This window comes from Lampetra planeri, chromosome 50 (genome assembly GCF_965212315.1).
Source record: "Lampetra planeri chromosome 50, kcLamPlan1.2.h2, whole genome shotgun sequence".
Classification (NCBI taxonomy): domain Eukaryota; kingdom Metazoa; phylum Chordata; class Hyperoartia; order Petromyzontiformes; family Petromyzontidae; genus Lampetra; species Lampetra planeri.
In genome coordinates this window covers 1,996,229-2,023,296 of record NC_136156.1, presented here as the reverse complement: position 1 = coordinate 2,023,296, position 27,068 = coordinate 1,996,229, and the positions used below count along the sequence as shown (strand labels likewise).

Genomic DNA, 27,068 nt, shown 5'->3' with positions numbered 1-27,068 from the left:
AGTTTAGCCAAAGCCTTCGGTCCCGATTACGCAAGGCGCAAAGACATGTCGCGGTACAGTGCAGGCACAGAGGGCGGCAGGGAACCGTTACACGGACGAGCGTTCCGTCTGGAGCTCGTGACGATCCAGCAGCGTTTGTTTGTTGTTATTGTGTCGGCTTTCTGGAACGATGCCTCGAGCGTCAGCGGAGTGTGCCGAAGGTTTTTGAACTTGTGTGTGTGTCACGCTGACATGGACGCTGGGTTTGGTTTTACAAGAATTCCGCTGACATGCAGCTCCGATGTGCAGGTAAAAGACCGGCTCATGCAAGTGTGGTTCAAGTTGTCGGCCAGTAGTGCCTAATAAGCCCGCAGGCTATGCAGAGCGATTCTCTCTGCAGCATACTATTGTGTGTGTGCGCGGTTAGAGTTAGTGTGTTAATTACGTGTGGGAAACAGTGGCGCAGTATTCTATGATTTGGCCAACCTGAGTTTAATCCCCGTTCAAGGCCATGAGTGCAAATTATTGTTGTGGTTATCAGTGGCAAGTGGTTTCTGAACCTGTTGTGGGCCTCTGCTATATTCGGTCTAAAATGCGTACCTGGCGTGGCCTGTGAACATCAACCCTGGGGATACAAAGGTGGATGGGCGTGGTATCGGCTACACCGTTCCTCTCCTGCTCCCTCCCTATCTTAACCGCACTCACCCCTACAATCTAAATGGCCATACAAAAGGGGATCTTTGTCAGCTATATAAGGATTTGCACATTGAGCTCGCTATGAAGGCAGTCGTCATAAATTACCACTTTGTAGACCAACCATGTTGCTCGGAAATTGTTGAAGGCGATGATGACGATGACGACTACAGCGATGATGTATCCTGTCCGAGAGGGCAGGAAGGCGTTCTACAAGCATCCTGAAAAGTAACGCCTATTCCTCACGGTCACATCTCTGCACGCTTTCCTAGCATTAAATTGAACGCTTCGATTTGGCAATCAATTAAAACAGCGGAATGGTCGAGCTTATATTACCGCGCGTGTAATGCCCCCTTGTGCAATAAATCCTACTGATGCTGCATTGTATATTATTACATGCGCCTAATTAATATTTGCCTCGGGGGCGGAGGGTTCACCTGTGTGTGCGTGTCTGCGTGTGTACCGACCCGGGTTCGATTGCCGCTCACGGCCAACACCATTGACGATTGTCTGAACCGGTCCTCGGCCTCCCCTAGGTCGACTCGGCCTCAAATAAGTACCTGGTGCGTTGTGTAAACGTGGTGGTGGCCAACCACCCACTGTTTGACGTGTCGGCCTTCATAGGTGCTCACCAACAGCACTTTCTCCTCTAGTCTGTTAAGTCTCTATGGGGGGGTGGGGGGGTGTCTTTATGTCCGTGTAGCCTGATTCAATAGCCATGGCTGAGTGTATTGCCTAATGGGCGATGTGCTCCAAGTATGACTAACATCTAAGTACGTAACATTGATCGTCGCCTTGCTGTGTAATATTGTCGGTATAAACTGCTAAGCTCCTTAAGGAATGAGCAGGGAAAAAACGTCGATGGTAAAGAATGAGGGATAGCAAGAACCTCCCTGCGTGTTAGCTATGCAATGGTTTACCTCCCTAAATTAATGATTATTTTGTATCAGTTGTCACAATTCTTCGTGAAGATTTGATTCAGGAAATCATCATTTTACGTCCCTTTTTTTACTGTCTCGTTTGTTTCTTGTTTGTTATATCCCAGTTATATAGTTTGGTTCACTTAATTAACCTAAATAGGACGTTGGCATATAATTTGCACATCGTTGCATTATTTAATTTACACGCGCGTTGTGAATGTAAGGAGCTATACAATAAGCACATAAATAAAGAAGGCTGTCTGGTGGAGGCCAATCAGTTTGGAAGACAGTGGTTATATTATCAGACGAAGTTTTGTTTGCATGTTCACCACAATATTGCGTGGTTAATGCAGACTTGATTCCTTGCAAAAGGTTTCTATTTGGTGTTTGAACATCTGTTTTATTGCCAGAAGGGGTAAACCTATTCTTATTATTCATAATCTGTAGGATTGCATATGTGTATATATACAGCTTTTCTCCACATAATTCCTCAGTTTAAGTTTGTTTGATTCAAGAGATCAGAATCGACTTTAATTGTAAAAGTGACCATAATCACAAACATGAAGAATAAACTACACCAATTAAGTGAATAGAAATCGGAACAACAACTGTTAAAATGACAGAACACAGAGTCTGAGAACCCTCCACCAATGAATATTGTCTCATTTGAAAGCTGAGAATATGGCCAAAACTCTGAATAAAGATGACCTTTGACCCAATCATTCATCTTGTTGGACCCTGGCCCTGCTTTTATGAACTCTATTGTTTACAATAGCTCAGCGACTGATGTGAGCCCATTCAAAATCGGAGAGGCAAAATGCAACATTGATGCTCAAGGGTCCTTTCACAATGTTGTATAAAGTAGTGAGTGAGTGGTGAAGGTCAAGTGAGTTGATAACTTGTGAGAGGCGAGGGTCAGGTGAGTTCATGACTGATGAGTTGTGAGTGTGTCGGGGGAGTGGTGAATGTCCGATGACAGCAGTGGCATGTCAGTGGTAATGGTCATTTATAGGCATTCAATTTTTTGGGCATTTCGAATCAATTCGAATGTCGTCGCTTAAAAACTCATCTAAATACAAGTGCCTGTTTTGCATAGGGGCAGTCTGACAGCTGCCACGGTGCTGAAAATACAAACCTATATATAATACAGGCTCGTGTTTTGAGCGCGGCATTTAAAAAAAGGAACTCAAAGGAGGCGCTTTTCTCATTTGTTTCTGCAACCACTTCCAGGATTTCGTCAACTTGATTCCAATCCACGTCGTCCGCGACCACCCGAGCCAAAGTCGTAGCCCCCTCGATTGATGGCAATCGGTGAATGGACGCGTCGTCGCGAGCCCTGCTTCGTGTCGCACCGCACCGCAGAGCCGCCCAGCGGCGCGTCGCTCAGTCCCAGCAGCGGCGCGGTGGAGCGGCGGCGTCGTGGTTAGCGCGCCGCGCTATGAACCCCCCCCCCCCACCCGAGTTCGATTCCCGCTCGCGCCCAACGCCAGTGACGATTTTCTGTACCGGTCCTGGGCCATCCCCTAGGTCCACCCGGCAGCAAGTGAGCACCCGGTGCGTTGCGTGAACGTCGCCGCTGGGGAGTGGCCAAACCCACCCCCTCGCGTGCCGCGCCGGCCTTCGTCGGTGCTCGCCAAGAGCGCTTGCCCCCCCGACACAGTCTGTCGAGGCCACGCGGGGGAAACTCTTCTGCCTGTCGTCTTTGTCCAGGCCGCCAAGCGCCGCGGCGCTCTGTCCCAGCTGCAGCACGACCGGCAGGAGACGGACCGCGCGCTCCGCACCGTCGCGGACGGCCTCTCCGAGCTCGACCGTCAGCTCGCCAAGCACCTGGCCGACAAGGTGGATGCGCTGCAAGTCCCGCAGGAGGCGCAGGTGAGCGCCACGCACCGCTGCGGCGACAGTGCCAAGCGGCAGCGCATTTTTGTTGCCGCTGTTGTGCGGACTTGTGCGTTTCGAGACCGTCGGCCAGCCTGATTAATACTGCGGGTACATTAACCGTGAGTACGGTAAAGGCGCGATGTTACACGGCTCGTCACGCCGCGCATCCGGATAAACCGCGGGTCAAGTCAAGTCCCCCGAATAAAGCATAAAATAAATATCACGTTAACCGGGTGGCAATGAATGAGGATGCACGCAAGGAAATGTGGCAAATCGTGCGTGTGCACGCACAATGGTGTCCACGTGCATACCCGCGCGTGTCCACGTGCACGCACGCGCGCACGTGCTTTGGATAGTGGGTTCTCTAACACACTCGAGTTCCTTCCACACACAACACAAACACTCGCAAGGGGTTGGCTGAACATGCCACGTAGGGCTTTCCTGAATACTCAACTCTCTCTGTACGTTTGAATTGACAGCAGTAATCACATCAGAGTAACAAACTTAATAAGAAGCACAGCGTCGTTGTATTATATTCCTGCAGAGGGCAGCACAGCCGAAATATCGCACTTGCATATTTTAGTACTCTTCTTATTGATGAATACAAATTTTGCGTAATGTTTGTGATGATGTATCTTACAAGCTGGTTCCGCGGTGGGTCTATTGCTGAAACAGTTATCATGGCTCCACTCCCGAGTGACAGAGAAAACTGGGTCAGATGCCTGGGATGTGCTTTGTTCAGTGCTGAAGAAAGTGGCTCGATGGAGGAGATAGCCAGGACATAGCAACGGCTCTCTTGCTGTGCCGGCCTTATTTGTAGCACCAACAGAACGTGCGCACACCCAGAAAAAGGGTGGCTAAACTTAATTGAACGGCAAACAAGGACTGGATTCTAATGTTTTGCCACTGCGTGTCCGAATCTATCTCTGTGGAGCCGTAATTATATGCGCAGGAGCCTAAGTCGGCGGGCTTCAGCGCGCTGAGCCAGGACCGATCATGCCAGGGTTAAGTTTCCAATTATTGTGGGAGCTCAGCCACTGAAAGAAATCAATGGGATGCCGCAGCCCCCTTATCTGCCTTGCTGCTGCCCCGAGGCTCCTGCTCAGTTGCAGCCCACGTGCCTCCGAATATATTGCCCCGGTACCTGACATTTAATACGCGTGCGAAGGAATGGCGGATCTGTGCCGGGCACGGCACAGTCGCCGCTAATGCACTTTTACGTGGAGACCTTGAAAGCTCGGCTGTCTCTGGTGGACGTTGTTGGTCAGTCGCGGTCTTGCGTTGTGTTTTTTTTGCACCGTGCAGAGAATTCAGACGGCTCTCAAGACGTACGAACTGAGCCTTCAGCAGCTCGGAGCAGAGGGTCGCTCTCCACGCCTCAAGGGCCAGCTGGAATCTACGCAGGTGAGGATAGGGCGGTGAGTTTTTATTTGGTCCGCGTTTGAAATTTGATTCAAGCTGTGGTACAGGCACCGTGTCACAAGGTGTCGAAACGTCAAGGGATGAAGCTGAACATTCAGAACTCTCGCAGAGCAAGTCCGTCGCCAGCCTGTGTTTTAGAACGGCCTGCAAAAAGCAGACATCACAGAACTAATTCTAGATTGGAAGCTTTCGTGACTGCAAGGATTCATATTCTTGGGTTTTTTCGGTAAAGTCACGTAGGTAAAAAATGTAAATTAATAAAAGTAAAATAAAATAAAAAGTAAAATAAAAATCACGACGTTTCGGAGGCAACACAAGCTTCCGTCTTCAGGTGGAACCGTCACAGCACGCTTGCTGTATCAAGTAAATGAGAGATTCCAAGAATCTTGATACAGCTATCGTGCTGTGACGGTTCCACCTGAAGACGGAAGCTTGTGTTGCCTCCGAAACGTCGTGATTTTTATTTTATTTTACTTTTATTAATTTTAATTTTTTACCTACGTGACTTTACCGAAAAAACCAAGAATATCACAGAAGTACTTCTGAGATCCCTTTAAATGATGACCTCTTATCCACACACTATGAGATCCGTGGAAGCAGCTTTGACAGATTTACTAAAATCCATTCAAACGATGATCTCCCTTGTGCCCTGCTAACACAGAGATGTTTAAAGTGTTTGGAATTACTGTGAGGTCATTGGTGATGAGTTTGAGACTATAGTGCCATTGCTTGACAACTTGGTCGAATCACAGGTGCCTGAAAAACGGATTGGAACCCAGGTTTTCAGTGGCGTTGGCTCAGTGCTGTGACAACTCACCCCAATTTTGCTATTTATTTAAAGTTGCTGCAAGGAACAGTCTGGTCTCGAGTTAACTGGTTCATCAACATATTTTAAGCAATCACTGTTGCACCACCGTAACATATTCACACGTTGACGGCACTTCCTGACGTGCGAAGTTGACACATATAGCTTCGTTCTTGAAGCGCAATGTACTTTACATTTTGTTTCCCATTAACCAGTTTCTTGATTGCTTTCACCGTGCAAGGAGTCACACAATATAACAATAATTTCACTTTTACATAACATTGTAATAAAATAGCACTATATTACACTCGGAGGCATACAAACCATTGAATGTAATTGTATCTCATCAGCCAGTGAGATTGGTAGCCCATTCAAACTCATTGTAGCATCACAGCGAGAAATATCTTTTTTTGTTTTATTCTTTAATAGTTGTGAAAGTATTTTTTCTTCCATTATTACACTTTTAATCATATTGCTGTTTGAAGAAACTGCAAAAAGTTGAACGCGTTTTGCATAATTCATAAACGGGAATGAAAAGAATTATTTTAAACATCTCCGTGTTTTATTTGTTTTAACCCTTCGTTCCTTGGCAGGCAAATATAAATATTTTATTCAAAACGAAAATGTAATAAATCTTTCCCATTTATCACATTTGGGAATTGAGCCGGTGGTGCAATGATAAAACACACTGCGCTATGAACGCAGCTGCCCCGAGTTAAATTCCCGGCCATGGCTAATATCAGTGCCGAGTGAGAGCTGAACAGACCCCGGTGCACAGTTGCATACAATTGGTGTCAGTGAAAAAAACTGTCTTAATCGACACTGATTAAAATAGGAGCTCGGGGAATATTGTTCTCATGTTGTTTTATGGAACAGGCCTCTAACCTCTACGAAGGCCTCCAGAGCTTCTTCTAGTAGAGGCCCTTCCACCAGCAGTGTCACGAGCAAGAAATTGCAGTGCTGCGCCTTTACTCGGCCTCCCTGCATCACCAGTTGGCACCGAGGAGTGCTGTGTTGATGCAACAACGCTGAGACGACTTGACTCAAAGGCAATGAAGTCCACCTCTTTTAGAGAATGTTGCAAGGTTGACTTAACATGCATAAGTACGTGTTTATAGTTCGTTGGTGTTCCATTAAACTCCGTTTTCCTTCGTGAATATGAAAGAGCATAGCACGACCTGGGTGTGATAAGCAGGCAGTGCGTTTCCTTTAAGCCTTTAATCAGCAAGAGTGAGAATTTGAGAAACCCATGGAAGCTGTTGAATGTTGTAATGAGCAGCTTTGGGGACTGCATGTATTATAACGTGCACTTTGAAGATTAAAGATTCACATACCGTCTCTGTGTTGTGAAGCCAAATATCTTAAAGATATGGACACAGCGCCCCTCAGGAATGCTCTGAGCATCTTTTGACTTGAATAATGAGAGCGGCATTGGCAGTGTGTGTGTGTGCTTAGGCGTGCGATGATGATTTTGTACTCAAGATTAGCAAGCAAACCACCCATCCAGTGGCGTGCGTAATCTGTATTTTGCCGTGACCCGGTTTCAAGGTCATGTATGAGTTAACGTGACGGTGATACAAATGGAACAACCAATGTCGCTTACGAAAGTGTAGGATGCCATCTGTCAGTGCCACGTATGTGTATTCTACATAGGGCAAGTTGTAAGCAAATTTACAAATTGTTTTACTTTTATTACCAGATAAGGCACACTGAGCTATGCAGCTCTTATTAAGAAGCAACCTGGCCGCAAACCATAGCTTAGCGAGAGTGGCTTATCACGTGGAAATGTATAGCAGCCAACTACTCAAAGCGCATGTTTATAAATGTGGAGGGAAAAATGGGAGGACCCATAGTAAAATCCACGCGACCACAGGAAGAACACACAAACTCCATAATATGTAAGCGTCCCGGTCGGGATCGAACCCACAACCTCCTGTTTACTAGGCAAGATAGTTAACATCTCGCCACCGTGGCGCCTTAATGTATGTAATGTATGGAATGAAAGAGGTCTTCGCTAAATTATTTATTGCCACCACCACGCATCCACCACGCGACCACTTGCGCTCACGTGAAAGGCACTGAGAAATAAGAAGAAACATGGACACGAATTTTTATTAATATCGACTCCATTAACCCGAGAGTTGGTAAACTAAGTGCCTCGTGGTGCGAGCTGTTTTTTGGCACGGGTAACAGTGTTGCGCCTATTCTTGGTTCTTTCGGTAAAGTCACGTAGAAGGGAAATGATAAAATGAAATAAAAATATTATGTTTACATATTCTTATTTTATTATTTCCTTTCTACGTGACTTTACCGAAAGAACCAAGAATATGAATCCCTGCAGTCACGAAAGCTTTAAATCGAAGTGTTGTGCCTGTTAAAAATTACACATTGCTGTTTTCAAACGGAATTGTACTTGGCGCATATAACAATAATGATGATGAACATGCCTTGCCACTCCATGACAATGACGGAATTTGTCTGACCATACTTCATCGTGCAAATAAGGTTGGTGAAGGGTTACCCAGGAGAGGTTTCAGGGAATTGAAATTCAGGTCGTTAGGTTCATAGTGCAGCGCCTGTGGTTCGTCAGTAAAGGTTGTTAAAGGCTTTGGGGGGGGGTGCGATGGGGAGAATTGGGGGGTGAGGGGTGTGGGGTGTGTAAGAATCCAGACTGGTCCTGATGTCATTCGCTTGCCTCTAATGTTCTCCATGGCATGGAAATGAAACTCCCAGGCCATGGTTTTACAGATTCGTTTCACAGTGCGTAAACAACCATGGCTCCAACCATTTCATAGGATAAAACAACATAATATCGGCATGCAAAACAGATTTTCCTTTTATACATCTGACAACTGAATTTGTTTGGTCTGGTCAACTGGTTCAACGGGCTTACGACAGAAATTTGGCTTGGTCATTACGTGGCATAGCCCAAATTTGTTTTATTATTGGCTGCGAAAGCATACGTTTTCAATAATAATAATAATAACAACAACTTTACGGTAGCTTTTTTGTTTTAAACGATTTGTTGACTCGCGTGACTGGCTGCGTTTGCATCACAGAAAAAGCTGGGGCACGTGGAGACAAAATTCCGTCTCTTCCAAAAGCCGGTGGACTTTGACCGGCGCGTGACGGAGTGCCGGCGCATCTTGACGGACGTGAACTCGGAGGTGCCGCTCGTGAAAGTGTCGAGTGCCGAGCCGGAGGGAACCCAGGCCCAGCTGGAGCACTGCATGGTAAGCGGTGGTGCTGCACTACGATTGGCGATCGTGTGATGTATCACGCTAAATATATAATAATAAATAATGAATAATGACATTTATAACGCGCCAGATTTTGCAGACAAGTCAACAACTCAGAGGCGCGGAAACCAAGTTCACGGCTGCTCGAAAGCCCTGACCCCAAACAGATAGAGGCCTCAGATATTTCTTGAAAGTCAGAGTGCATTTGATGTTGCGGATGTTGCAAAGGGATAGAGGATTCCACACCGAGGGGGCGACGGCAGAGAACCGACGTGAGGCTGTAACAGTTTGAGACCTTTGTGTCTGAAGTGGATTTTGAGTGACACTGTGCAGGTACAGGTACGAGTGCAGCCCCGCAATACGTGCTCACGCCACTGTTGCCGGAAGGGCCTCCCCTATAAGAGAGTCTGAGAAGAGCACTTCCGCGCAGGGTGTTTGGTCACGGTGGCTAGGAGATGTTAACTGGCTCGACTGGCATGCAGTAGGTCGTGGGTTTGATCTTGACCCTGACGCCTGCTCTATATTTGAAGTTTGTATGTTCTCACTGGGTCCTCCGGGTTTTCCCCTCTGACATTTAGAATCGACGTGCATTGAGAATATTTGGCTGCTATACATTTCCGCGTGATAAGCCACTTTGTTGAGCTATCATTTGTGGCCAGGTCACTTCTGAAAAAGAGCTATACAGCTCAGTGGGCCTGGCAAAAGAAAATAGTTTAATACTCTTCCATGCTGGCGAGATATTTAGAAAGAGGTGGGAGTGCCCACACTTTGCCTCACTGCACGCGACCTGCCGCTGATGCGCTAACTGTGGTGTTGTAGATATTTGTGCCGCTGGGTGAACAGAGACGGAGGGGGGGATTTAATAAACTTGCATCATTGTTTCGACTACCTCGCCCGGAGATTGAATTGAACCGGTGACCTCTGGACTGCATGTGCTGTGCCGTGATCGTCACACCGCGATTGAATTGTATACTGTAAGATCCACAATGATCCTGTTGTCCATTTTCATAGATACAGTCATATTGCGATGATCGATTGTTCTTCGAAAATTGTTTATTTCCTGGCAAACGAATTAACAAACTTGATCTTTAGCAATTCAATTAATGTTTTACCAAATGTTTTCCGAATAATTGACGGAGTGACGATTATTTGGTCGTTTTCATAATTATATTAATTGTTATTATTAGGTCATAATGACGATGATGATAGTTTAAGTGTTTGCTTATTTAGGGTCACAGGCAGCATGTGCATTGTAAGTGTTTTTGGTCGTAATGCCTAGAAGACTTTTTTGGCAGGTTCACTTTGCGTGATTTTCAGTTTTAATTTTTTGAACGTAATATTCACTTGCAATAGCAGCGCTGCAAGAAACACACCGGCAGTACGATAAAGATACTTGATACAGCTATCGTGCTGTGACTGTTCCACCTGAAGACGGACGCTTGTGTTGCCTCCGAAACGTCGTGATTTTTATTTTATTTTTATTTTACTTTTATAAATTTTTATTTTTTACCTACGTGACTTTACCGAAAAAACCTAAGAATATGAATCCTTGCAGTCACGAAAGCTTCAAATCTAGAATTCAAATCTAGAAAAGATACGAAATACAGAGCTGTGGGAATCCGATACCGCAACGACGAACGTCACGTCGTGAAATCCGACATCATTGTACGGCACCTTCGATGAGCACGGTTGGCTACACACGGTGCGAAAGAAGTTCAACATACGCACGTACGTACGTATGCACGTCATCACCGGCCATCTCGGTAAACGGCCGCGGCATCTCTCTCGCGAGGATTTAGTGTCACGCTCCACTCGGGCCGAAGAGTACTGGGCGTGACATCGTCCCCCCCCCCCACCTACGTTAATGGAGTAAAACAGTTTTCGCCAAAACTTTTAATGACTTGGGTACGCTTTTAATGGGGTAAAGTGTTTGCTGACCTGCCCCCACGCTGGCATTGTTGCAGTTAAGTTGTCGCAAATGTGCTCGGGGAGCATGGGACGCGCTCGCGTGTGGAACGAGTGTCCGTATCGTACAAGCGATGTTGAGCTGGAACAAAATAAACTGCACTCATTAAAATACTTAATGAATGTTGACAGTTGACAAATGTTTTAATCCGAATTGCTGTTGTATGGTACACGTTGCTGTGGGGCTGTGTGTGTCAGGTATCCGTACTAAATAATTATCACTGGGTTTGTTCTTTGTTTCCTTGCAAAAGGTCTCCTTGTTTCAGTTAAAGAGCTTTGAAAATCATTATGAATGATGGAACAAAATCTTAATATTTCCCATAAATAAATGTATTCCATATATATGCATTCGCAAAAAATATCATATGTTTATAAAATTAATGCATTTAGGTAGTACTGAATGAGGAAACATTCATCATTCATATAATTTGATATTTAAAATCCGAGCTAGACTATGCTTCACTCAACTGGTTAGGCCAAGTTGGAGGTTCTACGAGCACTCTCAGATCTCACTCGTCACTTGCGTTGTCTGAGGCAAGGAATCGGACCTCGTGTGCCTGGGATTAATATCGCACCGTACAAACATCTCAATAAAGCCGCTGTGCTCTTTAATCATTTCTCCTTAAGTCCATTTACAAACCGAGTGTTTGTAACACAGAACCTGTTCGACTTGCGTGAATAACCGTCTGGCGTATAAAACTAAACTAAAACTAAACTATTTAAAATGTTACCAGGTAAGGCCCACTGAGCTATGTAGCTCTTTTTCAGAAGCGACTTGGCCACAAATGATATCTCAACGAAGTGGCTTATCATCACGTGGACATTTATCGCAGCCAAATACTCTAAACGCGTGTTGTTGATTCTAAACGTGGAGGGAAAAACCGGAGGACCCGGAGAAAAATCCACGCAACCACGGAAAGAGAGGCATCCGCACTGCAAATATAGAGCATGCGTCAGGGTCAAGATTGCACCCGCGTCCTCCTGTATACCAGGCGAGGTAGTTAACATCTCGTCACAGCGACGCGTATTGCTGACGGGCCGGGGTGGTGAGGAGGGGGGGGACAAACGCTCTCACGGAACTCTTCCTCTTTCTTTCACCGCGCAGCAATTGTACAAGACGCTGAGCGAGGTGAAGACCGAGGTGGAGGCGGTGATCAAGACCGGGCGGCAGATCGTGCAGAAGCAGCACACGGAAGACCCCCAGGAACTAGACGAGCGGCTCACCTCCCTCAAGCTGCTCTACAATGATCTGGGCGCCCAGGTAACAATCGCCGTCCTCCCGGGTTCACGGCCGTTGTGGTTGTTGCCGTTGCTGATGTTGTTACGGTTGCGCCCGCAACTCTTTAGATTGTTTAGATTATTTTGCCGCTATAAATGAGCCACTTTGTTGAGCTACCGTTTGTGGGCAGGTCACTTCTGAAAAAGAAGAAGCTAATCGCTCGGTGGGCTTTACCTGGTAAAATTAAAATTGTTTAGTTTTATTTGTATTTTTTGGGGAATTGATTACCTTTCCTATATTTTGCACTCGTTTAGTGTTTTTGTATTGTTGTAACGTTCTGACCTGCCCCTACTGGACATCTGTGAAAAAGAGCTTCATAGCTCATCAGATTCCTCCAGTATAAATACATATTCTGATTCTATGGTCCAGAGCGTCCGTGACAGAGTTAAAAAAAAAAAACTAATTACGTAACGTCCTTGATGAGGTGTCATTTATGAAGCCATTGAAGAGAAAAAAAAATGCACGGCTGGAATTACACCAAACTGTATATTGCCCACCTCATCTAAATACCCAATATAGAACTCTCCACCATCAAAGTCGTCAGCTTTGGTCAATCTGCTGCTGGACTAATGGCTCCCCATGCTTCTGCCATATCACGATTCTGCGATGCAATAATACGGCGAGTAGCTCCACGTGTGCCGATTTCATTGCTCCATCTCCTCTGTGAGCGTGTTCTTGGACGCATTCCGTTCTTTGCCTGCCACCGTGAGTTCTCCCTCTGACACCGATGGAGAGCACGCTCGGGTACCCATAATGCTGTGTGTGCACCTCTACAAGTGTTCATATCATCGCGAGCAATATGCAACAAACCAGTGCATGTAAATATACTGCTGAATGACGGCCTTCCCCCACTTTGTCGGTCATATGGGGGTCTATTGACCATACCTCACCACACTGGTTAGTTTGGGGGGGCCGGGATCAGTTCAGATATCACCCACCATAAATGTTAGCCATGACTAGGAATCAAACTTAGGCCACCGAGCTCAAAGCACAATGTGCGAAGCATTGCTGCACCACCAATTCGCTGACTACGCTCTAACTTGTGCTCTAGAGAAAGCCTTTGCTGTTAGAACTGATGTCCGTGCCACGTTACAAGCTTAGCTGTTTGTGCATATGTACAAGCGCATGCACCAAAGATGTAACGGAGGTGCTCATTCATTTCGTTCATCTCCCTGTGCTACACCTGTAGGTGCCAATGTGTCACATTTAAGCATGAACAATGTTTTGTTTACACATTACTGAGTCCACCGTGCATGAAAGTATAATTATACTGTAGTGGGGATTTCAAAATGTACGGGTTTGTTTATCCCAGGTTTTGACACAAGCTGGATATGCTCGTATTGTTCCGCCGAAGCCTTTGAAGCTGTCGGTCGTGTCACAATGATTTACAAGAGTTGTCTTTATTTTTCGCAATTTTTTTTAGTGTTTTTCTTTTAATATTTCGTCCCTTTGGACCTAATTAAAGTGAATCTCAACACACTTTCTGACAAAACAACAACAAAAACCTATTCACCAAGGATACAAACACACACACACACAAAATGTGCTGCTGTATGGGTTTCTCAGAAACAACGGCATTATTATAATGATGTTGTGGTTGACTAATTGCACGTCTGGAAATTCATCAGCACCCAAAGGTGAGAAGCGGAACGAATATTGGCAGCAAGGAAGTTAATTACAGGATTTTTTGGCTACTGGGGTCTGACTATCGATGGTGCTACCGATGGGACCACAATTTTCAGAATTAGTGCTGCATCTCACACGGAACAGTGTGTTTGAACGTGCTCTCTCCCTCTTATTAAGTACTCAGGGAAAATGCATGCTCTGAGTAAACAGTAGATGGGGCACTTGGCGCATGAATGGGAACACACTTGCGAAAGCACCGCCAATCATCACGAGTGCTCGCACTGAGTTGCGAACCGAACACGCGAGACACGTTGCACTCGTTGCAGATACGCGTCCAAACAAGTCAAAGATACCCACGCAGCAACAGCCGCCGCTTTTGGCTAAACCCTCCAACAAACGCGGTGGTTACCGCATTGCACGGCGCTTTCAGATGTGCTTCTGCGGCCGTCTGAAACGCTCTTCTTTTCGAAATTATGAAGCCACTGGGGCTATGCACTTTTAAATCTAGATTGAAAAACAAATTTTTTTAGAACTGCTCTTTGTGTTTAGTTTGTTGTCCTCCCTCCGGACCCCTGATTAGCACGGTTGGCTACGCACGTTGCGAAATAAGTTCAACAAACAAACATATATTCATACGTTCCATGCTGGCCTTCATTGGTGCTCGCTAACAGCACTTACCCCAACAGTCTGGAGACTATATGGGGGACCTTTCTTGCCAGTATCAAAGTAAAATAATAGTTTTTACCCTTTCTTGCAATAAAACAGGTGTTAAGATGTTCAAACATCACATATATATTACCAGAGCATGTTTTTGTTTGCATGTTCGCCACAAGTATTTGTGGTTATTGCAGACATGATTCCTTGCAGAAGGCTTCTGTTTGGTGTTTGAACATCTTAACACCTCCTGTTTTATTGCCAGAAAGGGTAAAACCTATTCTTATTTCTGGGGGATCTTTATCTTTGTTCAACATACTATACACATGAGCTCCGAAGGCACTGCTTATCTCCTTTTTACATCCCAGAGCCAGTGGTGGCAATGCCAGTTTATGGCAGAGGTCGCAACCGGGTACCCGATACCCGTACCCTACCCGATACCCGGCTACCCGTACCCGGCCAGGTACGGGTACGGGTAGCCGTTTGCGACCCTGGTGCGGCCGGGTACGGGTACGGGTAAGGAATTAAAACCCGTTTGCGACCTCTGTTTCATGGACCCTGGAGATTTGATGGTGGGCTGAGTTAAACTCCCAACCAGGATTTAAACTTGCAAGCTTCCGACTGATATTCGCTCGCTCTTCCGAGCGAGCCGCCGCCTGGCAGACAGACACACAACGTCGGGTATCCAACTCTCTGGCGACGGAGGTGTGTGTAGGTGCGGTGCTTGACCAGGTCAGATATGTGAGCTTCCTGTTTATAATTGTCAGTTAGAAAAAAAGCGATGCGCAAAAAATGTTTCAAATATGTGGAGGAGAACAAATGCTGGGCTTTAGAAGTAAGTGTGGCAAAGCACGATTGAGATGTATGAAAAAGTCAGATTTGTAAAAAACATTTATATAAAATGACAGTTGCAACCGCACACAATGGCTGTGCCTCGATATGAACACTCGAGTTGTGCATGAAGCAGTATCGCAGTGGCTCTCGCAACATTGCTGAACCTAAGCGTGTGTTTGTTTAGCCGATGCAGTGGTCACATACGGCCCGCCTCCCTATCAATCGCCAATGACCCTAGATCTCCAGATGGTTCTGTCATGCAGCGTAGTTTTCCAGCCTTGCAATGTCGCTTTTTAATGTTTTACAATACCAGTGCCTGCACGTTTAGAATAACAGTAAACATGTGGTTGGCCACAGACACCAAACGTACGTGTTTAAGTGATGTCCTTGGGCAGATGGAACATTTTTGAGTCCCACTTTGTCGGAGGTCTTGACCGGTTTTTCTACACAGAGATCGGTATCTATTATAGGAATATGGAATTGTCCAATACACTTAGAGATAACCACAATCCAACACTCAGTTGAGTATTGTGACACTTTCACGCTGTTATTTTTTTCAAAAGTCTTTGGGAGTTATAAAACAACAACCAGAACCAGTAATTTAAGGCAGTTTACGCCACATTGCCGATGCTGAAATCACCGAGAGTGCACGACGGTCTCGTCACATCTCGGAAGCTAAGCAGGTTTGAGCATGGAGAGTGAACGGGTGGACGACCCACCAGCATGCTGCCGTGCTACGTTGTGAGCCGACAGAGGCAGTGCATAAACATCCATTGTTGTACTGTACCATGATCCAACATCTGTGCTGCCCGCCTCCACCAATGCACACTGACGAGTATGGTGCAGTATGGTGAAGTAATCATCTACAACCCGCAAAGTACGGCGAAGCCCTCGTCCAGCAGTGGATGGACAAGGGGGGCTGTGTGTGGACACGCGCACGCACGCACGTGTTAGTGCACGCAGGCACGTGCGCACATTTTGAAAAGTGCATTTTTTGACACCGAGCTTTGGGCTTATCTGCCAAACTGCCGTGGAATTAAGTGGCTGGTGGTGACGTCGGGCGCCGGGTGATAATAATTCGCCTCGCGGGGAGTGTGGATCGCGATTAAATCCACCGGACCCACGGCTCGGGAAATCGCACAAAACCTAGCAAAGCCACGGGGCGCACGTCACCCACCTCGGATCGCACGGAGAGAGCCGCTCCTTCGCCCCGCGGTTCGACCCGCAATTTCGATACGCACGGCCCTCATCCAGCAGTGGACCGACGAAATGTCTCGCACAGGCGCCACGCTTGCCGCGGGCCCGTGTGCCTGTCGCCTCGTCGTGTGATTCTCGGTGGCGTGGCGGCGCGTACCAGGTGACTGACAGCAAGAGCGATCTGGAGAAGGCGCTCAAGCTGGCGCGCAAGCTGCGGAAGGAGATCGCCGCCCTCACCGATTGGCTGGCGGCCACCGACTCGGAGCTGACGCGCCGCTCCGCCGTGGACGGAATGCCCGAGAGCCTGGAGACGGAGCTCGCCTGGAGTCAGGTGAGGGGGCGTGGGGTCGGGGGGGGGGGCTCGCAAACGCGCCCATTCGATGGTTTGTGAGCCAGAATGGATTGGGTTTTTTCTTTTTTTTTTTGGGCCTTGCCTTTACTGTGCCCACCTTTTGTGTTCTTTTTGGTTTGTTTTATCTCTTTTATTCCTGTAACCCAAAGGGTTTTCTATGCTTCCTATGCTTAGTGTGTTGTCCGGCTGGGCAGCACTGTGGCTCAATGCTCATCTTGCAGTCCGTGGGGCTTGGGTTCAAATCATGGTCAAGGGTCAGCTCCATCCACAGTCTTTCTGGGTTCAGTAAAATCGGCACTTATTTGCAATGATAAAGAAAGATGAACACCACTATAGGATCGCTGAAAAGTATTCGCAAGCGTTGGGACACTTTATTTCGGTGCTGAAGTCGGACGCGTTAAAATCATCACTCGCGCCTGGAAGCGAGACCCCATGTCACTCAATAATCCAATCCCTCCACTGCCTGCCAATCCTTTCCTGGACACATTTCAATATCGCACCCATCATCTGCAGCGTTCTCCGTGGATTCTTCCCTGTCTACCTCTCCCCTCTCATCCCCGCCCTAGTCTGCTCCAGCAATGAAAGCTTTCCATCAAAGCCTTCGGTCAACCTCCGGTTATCACGGTTGGCTACGTACGGTGCAAACGAAGTTCAACATACATGCAGACAACCTTCACTCAGTGGGCAGTCTCTCATTCTCCTCTGCTACCCCCTTAGTGTACATCTGTACCCCCACAACGATCCCTGCTGTTGACTCCCTGTCCATTTCCAAGTCCAGGATTAAAGGCCTACCTTTTCTCCCCTTTCCTATGATCGAGTGGCTTCCCTTTATGAAACAAATACGGCCTGCTGTTTTTTGCAGGGCATCTTGAGATGTGGTCGCATTAGACACCCCGTATGAATCCAAATTGTAATTTTATTATGTAGCTGCCGCTCTGGCGTCTGGTGAACATTACCAGCTGGCAGTGGCAATGCAGAGTGATGCATTGGAAAGGAAATGTAAACCCGACGTTGCTGAAAAGACATTGCCTTCCGCCTTTATAAATATTTAACACTTCATTTGCGAAGCAAGGAATCTGCTGGGGAAAAAAAAAATTAAAGCAGCTTGGTTGTATAACTCTCACGTACGGTGCACATAACAACGTTAATTTAGTCAGAATGTATTATTTTAGTCGGAGGCTTAGTCTAGTCGATGACAACATGTGGAATTCTCGTCAAGTCTTAGCCTCTGGATTACATTCAGTCACTCTCTTAACCTTTTCCCGTTCCGAGACCTCTGCAAGTTGCAGGGTGGGTGTCCGGTTCACCGCTGAATCTCGGAACGCGCAACGCAGTTCAGTGCTAATTTTATTTAGAGAGGCGTAGTGCCGCTGTTTTTAGAAACATTGTACTCACCGCAGAGAACCGTAGTGATACGACCGCACGCTATGATAGCTGGTGCCAAACTGTTCGGAAGAAAATCGGAAGAAAAAAACTGATGACGTACACGTACATCATCGGAATGGGAAACAGTTAACCCGGTCGACTAAAGCGGTCCAACATTTAGTCCATTGAGTTATTAAATGTTGGTGCGAGGGCTGTGCAATTCCTCCCCCCTCCCCATATTATAAGATCATCCAATCGGTGAACTCGGTAAAACTTTTCACATGCAGGCAAATTACAATCTTCGGTGCTCCTCGGTGCGCTGCAGTCTTTAATAACGCCACTAAAATTGCCTTCGTTGCGAGTCGTGAATCGCGCGTCGTCGCAGTCGGTCGCGCCTGGGTCCATCGTGACGTTGTCTTAAATCGTCGTCGTCACGCTCGGCGACGTCCACTCGCTTGTCGTCATCGTTGGCGGAAAAGGAACCACTCAACCACTTTTGTTGATTCCCGTTTTCTCACTGTTATTCGCGAACAAAATTAATAACGGCATGTAATCAGAGGCGTCGCCCGGTTATACTTGGCTGACCTGCAAAAACAATTAATGTAAAATAATTATCCTACACATTAGCGAGGTGCAATTGCGAAGTAACAGATTGTTGTTGCGATATCTGTTGACAAAAAAAAAACACCTTTACATTGTTATAGGGCAATATCAGCCAGGCATGTTTGAATCCTTAGGAAAAAGTCCCTGGGGTATAGTCGCAACACATGTTAATTAAACCTAAACTAGGTCAACAATGCAATTAGCATGTACGTTTCATTTGAGTTGCGTCGAAATCTCGTGTTATTGTGCACGCATGTACCAATGCTGCGAGCTATATTAGGCAACCACAGCGAGCGGGGTAATGTGAACTTTGAATTTAATGGTGTAATTAATCAAAAAATAGTTCATGAATGTCAGCGCGGTTGCAGCGGTTGTGTAGCCCCTTCTGCCTGATAAGGTTTGTCTCCTTCGGCTACAGGCCTCATAAAGTTACGGGAAAAAATGTCCCACTCTCCCAAATCCTCTCTGTGGGGTTTCGTCATGGACGCATTATGTTAAATTGCGGTCTGTGATAGAAAGGAAGTGGGTGGGGGGGGAAATCTCTTTTTCCTTGGCTGGACTAATTTGATTTGAGTGAAGCAAAGTGTTTCGGGGAAAGTTTGTAATTACCTGAAAGCGGCACGTGAATTGAGGGCAGTGGGGGAGGGCTGGTAATGAGAACTAATTGAAGTTGTCGAGAAGAAATATGGCTGGAAATAAATTCACTTTACCTGTGCTCCGTAATGAGTCAGATTGATAGCTATATCTGCTAAGGTGTCTGTGCCGGGAAGGTAGCCACGAGCCCACGGTGTAACGATATACACAAACACACAAACATGTGTGTGTGTTTGTGTGTGCGCGTATGTACAACATCCCACGTCGGAGAATGAGGAGGCTTACCGCGGCCTTCGTTCGGAGGTCTGGAGAGGCGTGTGGCAGTGTGTAAAGATGAGTGGTGGTCGTGGGTTGATGAGGTGATGGAAAATGCCTGAGTAGCTTGCGATCACAAATCACTCTTTACTGAAAAAAATATAGTAACCGCACCACATCTATTGCCATTTTTACGGGAAACAATGGTGATCTGATCTCCAACCCCCAAGAACGCCTGCAGGTTTGCTGAGCATTTCTCCGAGGTCTTGGGGAGGAGAAATCCCTCAGCCCAGATAATATTTGAGCAAATAGCCTTTAAGTGGCTGGCTGATGTGCCACCTTTTGAGGAAGTACAGAGAGCGATCCAGTATGATGCCAGGAAAAGCGCCGGACAGAGATGATCTCCCAAGCGGACTGCTAGGGGAGGGTAGCGATTATGTGCATGCTGCCCTTTATAACGTTATTACAACTGTCAGGATCACAGCATAGGTTCCACAGGATTGGAAGGATGATGGTGGTCCCCGCCTTCTAGAAGAGGGACCGTCGGTAAAGGTCCTGGCAAGGATTTTTCAACATTGCCTTAGCAAGCACGCTGAGGGGAGGCTTGCGGAGCCCCAATGTGGTTTCAGGCCGGGGCGGTACTCCACAAACACCATATTCTGTGTCTGTCTGCTATGGCAGAGGTGAAGGGAATTTCAAATGGACCTACAGCCCTGCTTTATTGACCTGGTCAAGGTCTTTGATACCATCATCAACAGGTCAGGGCTCTGGGATGTTCTTCGTGCTTTTAGGATCTCTGACTCTCTACTCACAATCATTAAGGACCTTCGTAATGGTGGGCAGGCCCGGGTGAAGTTGCATAGCCGTGAGTCAAGCGCCATTCCCTATTGACCTTGCGGTGCAACGGGCATGTCCTCTGGCTCTTACAATCTGAAACATCTTTTACCACGTTCAAAAAGCTTTCCGTTGGCTGTACTAGAGGAATTTCCATCCGGTACACATACAATGGGAACCTGTTCAATGCCCGGGTGAGGTCAATAGATTACTTCCTATTGGTCAACTGTGTTATGTGTGATGATGATCTGGGAATTTCTACTCACTCTGAGAAGTAATTGGAGATTTTGCTGCTCTTGAAAGATATGGACACCATCCATCAGTGAGCTACCTCAGGCAGGCGAGGCTGTATTTGCTCGGTTATGATGCCCCAATGCCCAAACTACTGCACACCCAGGCAGCTTCTGTTTGGCTAGATATGGGGGGTTAAATGGGCACAGCATGGGCTACAGAAGAGATGGGCTGATTGCTGGTACCAGCGGTGTCAAAATAGGCCTCTGTGGAGAAGTCCCATTAAGGATGATACTGGGCAGTTGGAGGTAGTCGCCCTCCAACAATAGCTGAGGGCAGAGGAGCGATGCTCACAACAACCAACAGAGCTCCGGCTGGCTCAAACGCAGGAAATTGGCTTAGTAGGGAGCACAAGTGGTGCATCTACCAATCGTCTCAGTCAACCCACGGCACCCGGGTCTGTCCCATGACCTCCTGTCAGCGATCCTTCAACACTTCACATGGTGCCAACGTGCAACCTAGCCTGGCACAAGGGCTGTGGCGACGTCACCACCGCTTCGTGGCGAACGGCGGCTGTTGTTGAATGTACTCTGGCAGGCTTGTACAGTACCTCGGTTAGGCCTGTGGGTGGTGATGGGGACGGTTCCCCTGGGGGTTGTCATGTTCTTGGGGGAGGTAGGGCGGCACCCAGGATGGAGAGGTGGGATGTTGGGGGAGGGGTCCATCGCCTAACCAGGGGTCCTTCCACCGGTTATGTACAAAATAATTCTCGGCTCTTTTCAATACAATTGTGTCTGTCGGTCATAGGAGGTGCTTGACCATACTTCAGCAACCTGGTTGCTACGGGTTGTTAAAGGGAGGGCATTGCCGCGGCCGCAGATCGAGCTCAGGTTGCCGGGTCCAGGGCGCATTGTCGCCAACTTCTACGCCCAACGCTCTACACTCGAATGACCACGTACGGGAGTTGAACCAGCACCTTGGGTTGTAAACTAAGCTTGGGTGGCAATTTACGACTCACAATGCAACCCACCTCGCCAAATTCCTATCTAGAGACACCAAGCTGCCTCCATCTAAACGTCGCGTTAGGCTGACGCAGGCCCCTAATGACTTTGCCGTTGGTGGCTCGTTAACAAAACGACCGACGCTGTGAATTCGGCGTGAAGAGGACTTGCTTTCTCTTGGGTCATTGACCTTGCACGGTGCTGGGTATCTCTGCCTGAAGGGGTCATTAGAGTGGGGAGAGACAGAGGCAGATGACAGATGATGATTTTGATTGGAGCGTCGACCTCTTGATGCCTTGAGGTGCTGTGACATTCAGTTTGATGCGGGCAGTGGAGGGGGGGTGGAACTCTCTCCCCCCCCCCGCCCCGAATTTCACTTTCTAAAATAGTGTTTTTAACGCAAATTATTTTGCCTAGCCAGTGAATGTATTTTAACGTTTACAGTTGTGTATTCGTACTCCATTTCGACATTAGTTAACTCAAGTTGAAATCCAGCGTTGTCGATTACGGTCGGTAGCATATCATCGCACGCTAGGCACGTGTACGATAAAGTGGATAACTATTGCTGGGCAAATTACATTGCCAATATTTTGGGACAAAATTTATTCTTTTCATTTACTGCATTTGGCACGGCGTTGGTGGGCGTCTCTTGCCCATAACATCAACATTACCCCAGGAGCATTGACTGATGAGCAACACCCTCCAGATGAGACTCGCTGAAATATAAACCAGTTACAGTTTTACCCTAATTAAACCTCACAGGGAGGACGAATTGATCCAGAAAGACCTGTGTTTTGTCGATCAAATGTTGTTGTATGTTGGTCGTTTGCCTTTATTTATAACTAGAGCAAAGCTGTGGTGCATTGGTCCATGCACTGAGCCACATGAACCTGGCGACCTGAGTTCGATCCCCAGGCAGTGATGAGAACCAGACATGCTACAGCTCCCACCCCACTTGACCAACCCGCACTGACCTGCATGGTGAAGCATGGTCAAACAATCCCCATGACACGATGTGGGGAGGCCTTCATCCAGCAGCGGATGGAGAAAAAGGCTTCAATAATAAGAACCCTTTGGAACTTTGTCTGAACAGTCATTTGCAGTGGTTTATAATTTAACAATAATATATTTTATACCATGTAAGAATGTACGCAATTCCAGAGCAAATATAACTTCAAGGTAATTTATTTTACAAGTGTTCATTAATGGGAAAAAATTATCTATAAATGTAAATTATGTTCTTCTCTGCCTTACGGTCACACGAATAGACGATGTGGAGTTTTATTTTTACCAGAAAAACTAATTACATTAATTGATATGACCTCTTGGTGCATAGACAATGTAGTGCTATTAATTAAATGTACGAATACAATAATCATTACTGATTATACTTTTCCTTGTTTATTAACACCGCATAATGAAGCATCTTGGTTACATAAATGAAAACAAATATGTCATGCTGTCCTGACTATTAAAGCGACGATGCTTTGCTTGTTACCGACTGCCGCCTCGTGATTAGACTCGGCATTTAGGAAGCTCCATTCCTACTTTAGTCTGTTCCCTCGTGTAAATTGCCCCTGTGTTGTCACTTTTCATGCTAATGTTTTATTGTCCACGTTTTAAATTGCGCTCTCTAAAACATCACGTTTCTCCGCCTGTGTAGATTCGTCTATCTTTTCATCGTTTCTCATTTCTCACCCCCTTTCTCGTCTTCATACCAAAGTCGGCATGCCTCTGCGTGTCCATATCTCATTGTATTTGCTCGCTTGCGTAATGATCTTTATGTACGGCATGCATTTATTTGTTCTCGCTTTTCTTAAGTGCCTGTCTTTCTGCAACCTTTACCCATTCATCCTGCCGGCAGAAAAGTTTGAACATTCGTATAATATATATATACTTAGCAAAATGTCAGTGTTATGTCCTCACAGAGTAGAAAAACACATGCTAATGAGTATCCGCAATAAATTAAGGGCCATAAATTAAACCCATCTCTTTATGCACTTCTCCGTGGAATCTTCCATCGAGTAAACAGAGGCCAATCGTATATTTTCTGGGTTTTTTTTTTCGAACCTCCACCACAAGTCATTTAAGCATCATGAGTTTTGCATGTCTCGTTTTTATTTGAGGCTGAACTCATGACCAATCTGTCACAGTTCCACGGTGCACTTCCTCTCTCTCTCATGCTTTTTACGTACAATCTCCGAGCCATGAGCAGGATACGAATGGCCAACTGCATCACAATTGCCGATGGGCATTGGCATTTCTGCGGCAGAGCATCTCCAGACACCGTGTATCATGTCCAGTGTGTGCCATTCAGCGCGAAATGATGTGCAAGACGAGTTGACCGAGTGTTTCCAGGTGTTTGGGCACTCTAGCCGGCGCTGCTGAGAGCCTGGGTTTGAATCCGGGCTTCAGACTTCCATGATTAAACTTAGTTTTCAAGTGTTACAGGCGGATGATGGTTTCAGCCTGATTAGCTATGACTGCTTAAAAAAAAGAGTAATTCTGTTTGGTCACATTGTAGCTCTGAGGTGTCAACATCTCTGTTCGATTGGCATGCGATGAGCGATTATTTCTAAAGGCATCAAATATCTGTGGCCATAGTCCGGATACAGAGGCCTGTTAAATCGATGTTTGTCTTAACACAAGGCGATACACTGCTAGCTTCAGAGTTCCCAATGGAAAGTTCTTCATTTAATGAGCTACCACGCTGAGAGCATAATTGCATTATAACAGGCGGGGGACAGGGTTTGGAGGTGAGGCTGTTGTTAATGGTAGTCAGGTCACATAGCAATTTTGCTTTTAGGTTTAATTGAGACAGTACTCCAAATGAGCTGGCTTGTTTACGAGGCTTTTAAGCAACTTCTTCCAATGGCAGACTCAACTTCAGTTTATTGTTCTGCTGCTGCTGCATCAGCACATTGATCCTGCTACTTTGTTTTAACCGTTTCAGTCCAAAAAATGTAAGTGTTTTTTTGGGATGAGGTTGTTAAAGTGAGCTTAAAAATCCTCAAAAACGCTAAGACACCTATTAGCAACATCAGTAAGGATGAGCGCTTTTAGCTTTCTCAACTAAAAAGGAGAGATGACATTGTCATCCTCTCAGCCGATAAGGGCAATGCCACTGTCATCATGGACAAAACCACATACAACAACAACATCTAGGCCCTACTGAATGATGGTAGCTATACCAAAATCAATAGAGATCCAACCAACCACCTGGTTACAAAAACCAACAACATCATCACTGATTCCACATCTTTAATTGAACCAACCAAGCGGCTCTCTCTAAAACCCTCTGCTGCTAGACCACCCAAGATTTTATGGCTTACCAAAAATCCATAAAGAAGGGACACCCCTTCGTCCTATTGTCTCCACCATTGACTCACCCACCTACAAACTGGCCTGATTTATGTCTGAGACCTTACAACTATTCACCGGTAAGACCACCTCAGATATACGTAACTCAGCTCACTTGGTAGCATTAATTAAGGACATCTCAATATCTCCAGGTGATTTGCATGTCGGTTTAGATGTAGTATCTTTGTTTACCAAAGTTCTTGTTCCTGACACCATTGCAATCATTGAAGATTTGGTCCATCAAGGATTGAATGCTGATGTACTGGCCCTGGTTAGAAACTGCCTCACCCCCACTTACTTCACCTGGAATGGAACAGTCTATAAACAAGTTGAAGATACCCCAATGGGTTCTCCCTTATCTCCAGTTGTAGCCAATATTTTCATGGACAAATTTGAGACAGATGCCATCCAGGCATCCACACTACGTCCTTCCTTTTGGAAGAGGTATGTAGATGACACGTTCGTCATCTGGCCACATGGCCGACCAGCTCCGGACCACTTCTTCAACCACATAAATTCCATACACCCAGCCACCAAATTCACCATGGAGGTGGAAAAGGATGGCAAGTTACCATTCTTGGATGTTTTAATCGAAAATAGACCAGATGGCTCAATGGGACACTGTCTACAGGAAAGCCACCTATACGGATGCCTACCGAAAACCTGACTCCCACCACCATCCATCCCAGAAAAATCCCCTCATCAAAACTCTACACCATCGAGCTCGATGTATTTCTAACCATCACCACCTAGCCAGTTAACTGGAACACGTACACCAAGTCCTCAAGATGAATGGATATTCAGACTACACAATCCATAAAGCTATCACCCCAACCATTGGGAAAGAACCATCTGAGGAACCAATCAAAATCATCACCTTGCCATCCATAGCAGGGGTCACCAAAAAGATTTCCAAAATCATGAGCAAACACAAGATCCAGGTTCGATTTAACACAGTACATCAAATTCGTGATTTTATCCCATCTGTGAAGGACAAGATTCCTGACATGCAATACCCCGGCGTCTACAAACTAAGCTGTGTCTGCGGCAGCAGTTACATTGGGGAAACTAAGCGACATGTCTCGGACCGTGTTTGTGAACATAAGGTAGATCTGAAACACGGGAGGACGAATACCTCAGCCGTGGCTGATCATTGTTTTAATGCGGTGGGAACACACGAAATTGATTTTTCCAAGACGAAGGTACTCTGCAAACCCACTGGCTATCAGCAAAGATTCATTCATGAAGCCATCCAGATATATAAACACAGACACAATTTAAACTGAGAAGATGGGTACAAACCGAGCAATCATTAGAAGGACGTTATTAAACAGGTTAAGTCATTATTTGTTTCTTTCGGTTAAGTCACGTCTAAAGATAAAATAATAAATTAAATTAAATAATTAAGGTTAAGTCATAACTGTCTGTGATGTTTAGTAGTTATTTTCGACTCTTTGGTGTTACATTAACAGGTTAAATGCATTTACATTAACAAGTTAAATGTCTCATTAACACATCCACCGTTTTCTTAGTTCTTTCGGTAAAGTCACGTAGAAGGGAAATAATAAAATAATAAAAATTAAACATAATAAAATAATTCTCACGACGTTTCGGCCACAACGCAAGCAGCCGTCCTCAGGTGAAGACCAGGTCTGTCGGAAAGACAGTGTTGTGAGAATTATTTTATTATGTTTTATTTTTATTATTTTATTATTTCCCTTCTACGTGACTTTACCGAAAGAACCAAGAAGATGAATCCCTGCAGTCACGAAAGCTTTAAATCGAAATTTAAACATCCACCGTTGCTCGTTTGCCTTGATGTGGCGGTGGCTCTACGATCTTACATTGACATGCAATTCTCTCACAATACAATGTTCACCTCCGCAGCTTGGTCGTCGTGGAGGTTGCCCAGCTCTCTCCCATCTTACATTGACATGCAAATTTCATCACTAGCCCCGCCCACTTCACTTATGACCCTTGGG

At 46.1% G+C, this 27,068-nt stretch overlaps 1 protein-coding gene across 6 annotated transcripts in view; it reads left to right on the top strand.

Moving 5' to 3' along the window:
- LOC144734286 (dystrophin-like) overlaps window positions 1-27,068 on the top strand; it is a 636,663-nt gene that overhangs the window by 282,562 nt on the left and 327,033 nt on the right. For all 6 annotated transcript variants that reach the window (XM_078616432.1, XM_078616429.1, XM_078616430.1 and 3 more), the window contains 5 exons: window positions 3,303-3,464; window positions 4,776-4,874; window positions 8,757-8,930; window positions 12,007-12,162; window positions 16,652-16,822. In XM_078616432.1, the coding sequence (XP_078472558.1) occupies window positions 3,303-3,464; window positions 4,776-4,874; window positions 8,757-8,930; window positions 12,007-12,162; window positions 16,652-16,822 (762 nt within the window). The remainder of the gene's footprint in view (window positions 1-3,302; window positions 3,465-4,775; window positions 4,875-8,756; window positions 8,931-12,006; window positions 12,163-16,651; window positions 16,823-27,068) is intronic.